The sequence below is a fragment of the Perna viridis genome, chromosome 1, assembly GCF_037379345.1.
Source record: "Perna viridis isolate PV_CMFRI_1.1 ecotype Kerala chromosome 1, ASM3737934v1, whole genome shotgun sequence".
In the NCBI taxonomy this organism is placed as follows: domain Eukaryota; kingdom Metazoa; phylum Mollusca; class Bivalvia; order Mytilida; family Mytilidae; genus Perna; species Perna viridis.
This window is the reverse complement of record NC_142445.1, coordinates 69,277,929-69,289,041: the sequence shown is the minus strand read 5'-3', so window position 1 is coordinate 69,289,041 and position 11,113 is coordinate 69,277,929. Positions and strand designations below refer to the sequence as shown.

Here is an 11,113-nt window from a genome sequence, read left to right as displayed (position 1 = left end):
TGATCATATAAATTCATTAAAAGCATAAGGACAAATTAAAAGGGCAATGGGCGTATCGTGGTCTTAAAGCGAAGCTCTTTATTCAGCATAACTTGGTCACTTGCGTTGTCCACAATTCCAGGATTTTCAGGGTTGTTATGAAATTTCATGGGGTGTTACAATACCATATGGAGATGCGAACATTGTCAGGAATTTGCATTTGGACAAAATTGTAGAATTGACGGCATTTTTTTAGCAAAACTTGGTCTGATACGTTGTCCGCAACTCCTCCTCAATGACTTGAAGCAGGCGCGTAGCTGAGGCCAAATTGAAGTGTAGACAAAATTACGGCAGGGGTCTGGGGGCCTTAAGCGGAGCCCTGGTAGGGGGTCCAGGGGGCGAAGCTCCGCGGAGATAGCGTTTTAGAGCATCATTTATGCCTCTCCTGGATGTATTTTATCTAAAAAAAAAAAAAGAGAACAAACAAAAAAATGGCAAAATTAAGTGCAGGCAAAAGTTTTTTGCCTAACGGCAGCTACGCGCCTGTTAATGTTGGTTTATTTGTTGGGGTTTAGCGTCCGAGCAGCAATATTTCAGCTATATTCAGACGATTGTGATGAAACTCGATGGAGTATTAGATGTGCACATTGTCATGAATTTCTGTCAAATTCTGTTATTGTGTTGTCAACAAAATATAGTACTGATTGGTGTTTGGAGTTGGGTGTTTTAGCAACAAATTGTGTGTATAATGTGATAGACAATATCCCCCAAAAATCCTGTCCAAATGTACAGGGTTCATCATACTGCAAGGTATTAGTCCCGTTTGGGGCAATGCCCAGATTAGTACTGATTTGTTAATCATTTAATTAAGTCATTATTAGTTTTAATGCTCAGAGTTATCTTTGGAGGTAAAACTCATGAATTAAAATAGAAAACCCTGTAATGAAAGGGTATGGACAAGTTGCAACGAATTTCATGACAAAGATTGTAGTTGTACAGGTTACATCTTGTACATAACATATACACATTGAAGATACTACTGTACTGACAAAATTAATATGACAGTGGTGCAGATCCATACCTTTATTGGTCTTGTTTGTTTACCTGGATACCACACGAATGGTTTCAAAATGAAATGCATGAATATAAGGTTATAAGAGAGATTCAGGCACCCCAAAAAATTAAATTACTGAACATCAGTGATAAAGTAATTGTTCCTGAACATTTTTGCTAGGGCCCAAGAAATTTGAATTTTCAAACTGATTTGTATAGAGTTAATCTTATACAAAGTTCGTCGTGTCATTGTGTTCGTACGTACGAGACTGCTCACCATTCTTTTTGTATGCCCTCTTTAAAACAATGCAAGAACCAAACTAACCTACAGTAGGTTCTTGAATTTTGCTATATAAATCTTCATCTACCTAAGAATTCTTAGGTATTTTATTTTACTTGTGTCTAATCCATTCTGTTTATTACAAATAAAATATGTTTGAACTTAACCACAGGTCCTTGTAAGCTTATGTCACTTTGTGTCCGTCTTCATGGTCACTATTAACATTTTCCTTTAAAAAGTCTTCTCTGAACCACCTAAACCAACTCCTGACCTCGGAGAAAAAATGTCATTCTGCCTTTCAACTCTTAACAGAGTTGTTGAACAACTAGTGTGGAGCTCTTCAAGCCCGAAGAGGATAGTAGATTATTTTTCTCTATCTGACATAAGTTTTTAGATAACACCTTTAAATGTACCTTTACCACCATGTTCTATAAATAAATAAGCCTGTTGGTCGTTAATGTGTTTTTGAAAGGACGTATTCGTAAATCTTTTGCTGTTTCAAAAAATTATTTTGTTCTTTGTTACAAATCTACATATTTTTCGAAAACATCACGGAAGAGCAGTGTGCTACACAGAAAAGCAGGTTTGCGATATGCTTGATTTCCTCATTGATAACATATTTGTCACATTTGGAGGAGCTATTTTTCATCTATACATTTTTAGCTCACCTGGCCATAGAACATGTGAGCTATTGCCATCACTTGGCGTCCGTCATAGACTGTCGTCGTCGTTAACAATTCTTCAAGTATCTTCTCTGAAACTACTGAATGGATTTGGATGAAACTTAAAATGAATGATTTTTAGAGTATCCTGCACAAAATGACCGTTTGGATTTTTGATCTGTTAAAAACATGGCCGCTGTTACTATAAATAGAACATAGGGGTCAGACAGTAGTTTTTTACATATACATATGTATCTCCCAAACCGTTAGGTTTAACCAAATTCTGATAAAAGGGTAAAAGTGTTCAGAATGGTGTGATGTATCTCTGATGTAATTTTGGTGAAGATCTGTTGACCCATGTTGGAGTTATTACCTTTATGGACGTTTTTTGCTGTTTTGATGTTATTACTTTAAAAATTCTTCTCCTCAGAATCTACAGTACACAATTTAATGAAAGTTGGTGTTACTGTTTTTATGGTATTCTGCACAAAGTGACCGTTTGGATTTTTGATTGATGAAAAAATATGGCCGCTGTTACTAAAATTAGAACAAAGGGGTTGAAATAGCTTTTTTGCAAATAACTCAAAAACCGTTGAATTTAGCCAAACGGACCCTTGCCAAAATTTTCAAAATAATTTGTTGCCTGTTGTAGGATTTATGGCCCTGAAACAGATTTCTTTGTCGTTTTAATGTGTACAACTCTCTGAAACTAATTGCAACAAAATTTAATTAAAGTTGGCATAACGTTTAAGGGATTCCTCCATAAACTGATCATTTAAAATTTCTCATCAGTAAAAAAAAACATGACCGTCGTTACTAAAAATAAAATGAAAGCTACCCATAAGATAACCATGACAGGCAGTAAAAAATTATTTTTAGGCGGCCATTTTCAAAATGGCTGCTATTTTAAGACCATTTTCACCAGTTGCTCAGGTTACATCTTTAGGAAACTAGGTGTTTTAGGTTGAATGGTGATGACGAAAGATTGTTCTTGGTGGCCAATTTTCCGCTAATTTATATACTTGCTTTGATTTCAACGATAATTGGTTTACATGTAAATATGGTCTCCTGATATGAATGGTAATGATGGAAATTTTGGATAGCCGTGGTTTAACTTCATTTTATGTACTTTTTCAGCAAATTTATACTGGGATAATGCCCCTTCAGACCTGGTGGAACAACAGGGCATGGGGTACCCCTACCCAAAGTTTTTCCAGAGATTCTAAAAACACTTCGAAGGCATTTCAAACATTTTACAGTGCCTTAGGTACTCTTTTGAGCTTACAGCATTCTTCAAAGATGCTCTTTTTTCAGCAGTTTTTGGTCAAACATGGTAACAAAGCATGATACGTTTATTTACTTATTTAATAGGATATGGTTTGTCAGGTGAGCGATTCAGGCTCTTCGAGAGCCTCTTGTTCAAACATTTAATTATATTGTAGAGTATGGTTTTAAATACTACCAAATTTGTGTTCAAGTGAAATGAAGATGGATGACTGAGGTGAACTCATAAAGTTATAATAGCACATTAAAAAGAGCATTAAAATCATGAGTAGGAAAAAACACGAGGCTCCCTGGAGCCTGACTTATAAGGATCATTTCACTAATTGAAAGTTTCTTTCCATTTATCAGTTTTCAAGATATTGGCTGAAAACTGTAAAAAAAAAATATTTTTTCCTTTCCAAGGGAAATCACTCTTACAAGGAGTTGCCTAACAACTATGATCCCTGGAGACTTTTGTAGGCCTTGTAAGGATCATTTCAAGAAAAAATTAAAGGAATTCGGCTAGACCTAACCATTTTGGAGATCTATGCGAAAAACTACTGACTGACCCCTATGTTCTATTTTTAGTAACGGCAGCCATGTTTTTCAACGGATCAAAAATCCCTACATCTGTGCTATGCACGATACCCCAAGAAACATTCATAGCAAGTTTAGTTCCAATTGGTCAAGTAGTGTCAGGAGGTTTTGAAAAATTGTCAACGACGGATGTCAAGTGATGGCAATAGCTCACATGGCCTTCAGCAAGATGAGCTAAAAATGTATAGATGAAAAATAGCTCCTCCAAATCATTTGCTCTTCTGTGATGTTTTAAAAATGAATAAAGAATTGATGATTGAGCAGATTAATTATCATAATACCTATAGTCCCTAGCAGAGATCTTAGATAACAATTGCTACATTTTCCTGTAGGTATTCTTTTGCCACACATCAATCTTCAGAAAGATTTAGTTTGTACAAATGTATATCATCCATTCTATATAATTACGTTTTACAAAGTGGATTTTCCTCAGCCACGAACCCTTAGATCAGGGAGTGAAATTTAAAGTTCCTGCCTAGATTTAACACAAAACAAGACATTTTTAACTCTAATAAAATTATTTTACCATGAAAGAAACATGTTAAATGATGATGATTAATATACATGTATTAAATGATGAATCAAATGCAAATTTCATTAATTGAATGCATATTGAAAACCATGGCTGAGGCGATTAGAAAGCTATCTAGCCAAGGTATCTGTAAATTCGAATAAACTTTCCTTATATTTATACACGCTCCCTGACCCATGATTTTAAGCAGCTCTTGAAACTAATCAAACAGTTGGGAAATGAACTTATATATTGTTAAGGAGCACTCCAAGTTTTACTTTTCTCATGTCAAAAATATAAATTAAATACTTTAAAAGGGCACATCTTTAATAACAAAGCATGTTACCAGCCAATTTACATCAGTAGACACAAAACTTCTGTAGTATTAGCCGTTTGTTAAATAACAGTTAAACAAATATGAATAAATCATAAGTTTTCACAAATGAAAAAAATCTTCACATATTTCTCTGTCAAGATGCGTTAAAGTCATTTAAAAGGATGAATTAAATTTCCAATTGTTCATGACACACATTCCACAATATAATAAGTTCTTCTACAAGTTGCCATGAACAAATAATGGTTCAACTATCAGTCTAATCTTCAGGTCTTTCGGGTGGAGGTCCACATGGCTGTAACATTCTCTCCATCAAGTTAAATCGTACACGAGCTTTCGATTCATTTTCAGCCAGTGCAAAGTAGTTGAGCATGTCGTTGTGTCCCATATATGAAGAATTGCTGTCCCTGTGTTGATTTGTCATCCATTCCCATTTATTAGTGTCTGCATGTCCAGTTCCGATATATTTCGACTGCAAGTGTTCAAGCTGACTATGAATATTGTATCTCTCTCCCATTTCTTGCCTTGGTTAAGGCTCAGACTATTTTGTTTTTGTTGAACAAATAAACGCTTATACTAAGGGAGGTAACGATTGAAACACCGGAAGTAATTTTTTACCACATTCTCTGATGACCTAGTCAACCCAAAAACCAAAAAACGTGATTTTAGTGATAAGAAGGAAACGGTAAAATCTTAAATTTATGCTTAAGTAAAATGAACACGTTTTGAGCAAGTATAATATATTTTTTCGAGATAGTTTTAAAGTGGGTTTTTTTTCCAAAGTCAAAGTTAAATATTTTATTAGGACAACCAAGGAGTTAACTATAGATATAAAAATCATTGGGATAACCACCTCCCCACATTAACATGATATTATATTCAGTAAACAAAATAGAATATCATATTAAAGTTTTACAAACAAATTATCTTATACTAAAGCATATAGAAATACATAGACAAATATTTCTTGCATTTCGTACAGAGATTTAGTTCATTAATTGACACCAATCCCTTTTGGGATTGTAATTGACGCATGAAATCATTTGTTAAACTAGTGCATGAACATGGATCATTTCATTGGTATTTAAATTTAATTTCCGTAAAAGTTGCAGTCTATTGAAAGAAAATTTACTACAAAAAAAAAGAAGAAAATGTTCTTCATCTTCAACCTGATTACATTGCGTACATGATCGATTTCGACAATCAACTTTTGGTCTGAAATATCTAAAGAGGGTATGAGCTAATTCCCAGTTTAGTGAGATCTATTGAAATGGAGACTGCATGGTAGGTATTCTTGTAATTTTAATTCTTTGTTCATTTTTGAAAAGAAAAATAGCTTATTATCATTTTCTTATGTGGATAAATGGTCAAGTTTATTCATAATATGATTAGAATGCTGCTCAAGTATTTTTGTGAAAATGACGTCTAAACACGTGTTTTCGTCTAAATCTAAGTTTCCTCTGGATGAATGTATAAAACTGTACCATGATCTATGTCCTTCATTAAATAATGATATACCTCCTTCATATACCTTATCAATTCAGTATTGATTGTTTACCTAATTCACATTTCATAACTAAATATGAACTTTTTTTATGAACACACACAATATTTTACAAAATTTGTTGTTATTTTTGTTATTTTTATTATTATTATTATTTTTCGAATGGTAGTTTGTCAATATTAGATTCTTTTGTGGATAAGTTATTTATCCAGATTTCTGAACCATAAGTGCAAATTGATTTGATAAGCTCACCAAATAGTTTAAATGACTATCTTGGCGGTTTTAATGCAGATAGTGCAACAACCTACACCAATTAGATTCTCCGATCATAGTGTAGAACTAGTTCACAGGTGAGACAAAATATATTCAATCAGATTTCACGTTTTATCGGATTACTAGTCCATCTAGACACGTATTGTCCATCCAACTCGATTTTACTTGGGTACCGCTAGCAGACCACTTCTGCATTTTATACTGAAAGTCCTTCAGTTGTGTTGATACTGTCTAAATTTTTTTCTTATTTTCAGTTTTTACATGTAATTGTATTTTATTCTGTTCTGATACTTCGGTATTTTTTTTGCCGATGTTTAACACGTGTAGCAATGTCTGTAGATACAAGTCTGATAGGTCAACAATCTGTAAATATAGAATATGTGCCCACTCTCTAGCAATTGAGAAAGGTCGCTATAAAAATATCCCTAAAAATAACAGAATTTGCACAAAATGTACCATTGGGCAAATAGAAGATGAATTGCACTTTTTTATTCATTGCCCAGCCTACAATTTATATCGAAAAGAACTAATTACTAAGCTTAAAAGTAATAATGAAAACTAACTCAATAACAGAAAACAAAATACAATTTGTTTTGAATAGCAGCTCAATAATAGTCCTCAAGGCTTTCATTGAATATATCAGTAAATGTCAAGACCACTAACTTTAAATTTGTTGAGATAATGAGATGTTAAGACAATCGGTTTTCAAGATATTTAATATTAAACCCCAAATTATGCTGTAATTATTTACAACCACTCTTTCTATGATGTCTATTTGCACTTTGTTTTGTCACCTCTCGCATATTCTTACTACGCTTTTTTTTTTTGGCACAATTGAGTCACCACCGCCGCAAGTTCCTGTCTTAATCGAACTAGATGTAGACCATATGCATTTTCTTTGTTGTTGTCAGAATTTACATACTTTGTTTCTATTATTTGTGTTATGACCATTTACTGTAAATGTATTAGAAACAAATAAAAAATATTGAATTATAGCCGTATGATGCAAAGAACCGTACCAATCAACAGAGCCGCTAAATTTTACGCAGTTTCAAACAAAGGGGTGGCCTATCCCTAAAACCTTCCTAACGTGTCTCCACGGTTTCGTGCATTTATAGAGCCTTTCTTTGCATTAGACCGACATGCCGGATAGTAATATTCTTTTATTAATTACAATAGAAGACATTTTTCTCTATGAACGAAAAAAGGCCTAGTAAACAAACTAAAAACTGACATCTAAGCATCTTCCCAAGTCAGGGTTTTGAGTCCACCCTTGCTCCCTCAGCGAGGGTGGACTCAAAACCCTGACTTGGGAGGATAGCAGCTAAGTTGAAAACAAATGTGTACTGGTATTAATCTTAACATATTTTTAGTACGGTTACCGCCTCATGAAATCGGAAGCTCGAGGGTGACAAATATAGGAAGAAAACTTTGCTTAGACGAGGTAAAAGGAATTTACAATGTAGATCGTGCAATTTTCTCAGGAATGATGTCGGTCTTTGGTTAGTATTATTGCTTTTTTTAATAACCATTCTATTTGGCCATTTGACCATGTGTTATTATAAAAGAGCTGTAGGTGCTTAGGAGACTTGAAAGTGCATGGCTAGTGTCACCTTTACCAGCCATGCACTTTCCTTTACCAGACCTTATTTCATAGGTGACAGTTACGACCTGAAGGTCGACAAATTTGATTTTGACTCGAAAAGCTAACTAAAAGTTTGTAGTTCAAATGTCAGTATGTCCGAGAGAATTGTATTCATTCATCTAGGTGTTCCATGTAAACCCGACAACGAATCTGAATACTACATGATATGGCACATTGGTACGATTTCCACGTAAAAAGTCGAGCGCTGTTTTTTTTTTTTTCATTTATCCCTGTTTTTGCTATTTGACAAAAAATTCAAACAATCGATATGAATTGATTCTGTATACGAGTACTTTAATTTTAAATTTCAAAACGCTGAAGAAAAAAAGGCAGAACCCATTGGTAGACCCAGAGGGGGATGCAAAGGGTTGGCACCCCCTTTTTATTGGAAAATTTGTCATTTCATGAGTAAAATTGAAAAAAAAATGGCAAATAATGTCCTAGCACCCACTTTTCTCTGAGGAACCCTGTCTGGCACCGCCTCCTGTTTAAAATGTCTGGATCCATCCCAGGAACCAATATTATCTCAGAATAAAAATCATAGTTCAATGTATTTTATTATGCCAATCATGGGCCCGCTTGGGCATTAACCATCATAGATAATTCTAGCACATACCGGTATCACCGCTCCACTTAAAAATGTCCAGATTTGCGAAAGTGAAAAAAAAAACATGTTCGAACTAATTACTATATTATTTATCTTGTTAACAATATTTAATCCATATTTATGTGCGTTTTGGCAATAGACATTGGTGATCGACAGATCACACTGTAAAGACTGATGGAGGACTGGAGAGCATCCCTAGATAAAAGTTACTATTTCGCAGCTGTTCTCATGGACCTCTCTGAGGCATTTGACTGCTTTCCACATGAAATTTCAGTGGATAAATTGCTTTCATTTAGTATTACACCACATTCGGTCTCTTTACTAAAATCTTATCTGTCCTGGTAGAACAGCTTATTAAACTCTGAAACATTCTTAGCAATTGTGCTGGCATTCATAAAGGGGTCTCATTCTTTTCATTGTTTGCAAAATATGGATCATTTTATGACTATGCGGATGACAAAACTCTGTCATTTTCAAGTCCAGACTATGAAAATCTCATATCAACCCTTGAAATTGAATCAAATCAGCTGATAGAATGGCTTAATCTGAATAAATTACAGGCAAATTTTGACAAGTTGCAGGTAAGAGTAGTTGGGGGAAAAACTTTTGACTTTAACCCAACAATTGAAGTTATTCAAAATTAATTTGTGCAAAAGTAGTCAAATTGTTGGGTATAGAAATTGACTATCAGCTGAAATTTGACGTCCATATTCATATTGGTTATATATGTAAAAAAGCAGCTCAGCAACTCTCTGTTCTGAAACGATTGGGTTCATTTCTTTCCAGGCTTAATATTTTTTTCATACATTTATTCTTAGCAATTAAATTTTGCCACTTGACTTTGCATTTCTGCTCGGAAATTAATACTAAAATATTATAGAAAGTGCAGGAACGAGCAAAATGCAAAAGTTGATAGTAACAACACAGGTTATGAAGAGTTAATGGGAAAACACGGACTCAGTGACATGAATGAAAATGGTTAGAGATTTGCTGACCTATTTGTGATTAGATGTACAGTTTTTCCTCACAAAAATATCCATAAAACAACACGGGTCTCACCAGATCACATCACAGAAAATCAGATTGACCATTTTTGCTTTTGCAAAAAAAAAAAAAAAAAAAAAAAATAGACGATCGTTTTTAATTGTAAAAGTATACAGAGAAGCAGATGTGGCTTCAGATCACTACCTTGTAGTGGCTAAACTTAAAACTCAAGCTTGAGAAGAACTTGGCACCACCAGCAACATAGGACCTTGTGCAACACAGGAAGTTTAAGAGACATAAAATATTGGGAGAATGCAAATTGAAATAAAGAACAGATTTGAGGTACTCCAAGATCAGACAGACGACGATCAGAATATTGATGAAACCTGGAAAGGAGTGAAAGACACTGTGAATACAATGTACTTGTCAACAGGTATTGGCTCCTAGAAAACATAAGCACAAAAATTGGATTAGCGAGGGAACATAAGATCAGATTAAAATGAGGAAAAACAAAAAAGCAGATCTAAACAACAGTAGAACGAGATCAGCAAAGGCTAACGCACGGGAATAATACAGTATTGCCAACTAATTTACGAAGAAAAGCATCAGAGAGGAATAACCTAGCAGAAAAGGCTGAAAAGGCTAGCCAAGAAGGAAACGTGAAACAACTTTTATGATATTTTTGGCTTGTATTTGTTTTAGTTGCTTTTAATTATATTGCTTATGCTTGATTGCTATAAGCATGCGCATTTGTTTTAAGGTTATGTATATGTTATTTATATTCGATGGAAAGCTCACGAGAGCTTATGTTTGTATATTATAATCATGCCGAATCAAAATAAAGTTTTGTTGGTCTATATGTCTATGTTTATGTCTATGTCTATGTCTATGTCTATATGTCTTTGTCTATGTCTATATGTCTATGTCTATGTCTATGTCTATATGTCTATGTCTATATGTCTATGTCTATGTCTATATGTCTATGTCTATGTCTATGTCTATGTCTATATCTATGTCTTTGTATATGTCTATATGTCTATGTCTATATGTCTATATGTCTATGTCTATGTCTATATGTCTATGTCTATGTCTATATGTCTATGTCTATGTCTATGTCTATGTCTATATGTCTATGTTTATGCTATTGTTTGGTGTTAATTTCATATAATTGTTTATAACTGTTCATGCCCCCTGAGAGCCCTTTATTTGAAAATAAAATATGTTTAGTACAAGTTTTGAACGAACTGAGATTCAATGAACGGGGATTCGATGCAGTGACAAAAAAATATCTGGCAAAACTATTATTGCTTTCTCTGGAACCTATAACCTGCATATAATACAACTTGCAAGTTTGCTCTTACACTGCAAGAGGCTGTATTTCGGTTTTTACCAGCGTCACCAACGGTGACGAGTTGCTCGAC

The 11,113-nt window shown here is 34.1% G+C and overlaps 1 protein-coding gene across 1 annotated transcript; it reads right to left on the bottom strand.

Annotated features, from left to right (window-relative positions):
* Window positions 1-4,654: 4,654 nt before the first annotated feature.
* On the bottom strand, window positions 4,655-5,300 carry LOC148630156 (splicing factor 3B subunit 5). The gene has a single exon (XM_088561986.1). The coding sequence runs from the start codon at window positions 5,194-5,196 to the stop codon at window positions 4,939-4,941; it is 258 nt and encodes an 85-aa protein (XP_088418112.1). The 5' UTR covers window positions 5,197-5,300; the 3' UTR covers window positions 4,655-4,938.
* Between the last annotated feature and the right edge of the window lie 5,813 nt (window positions 5,301-11,113).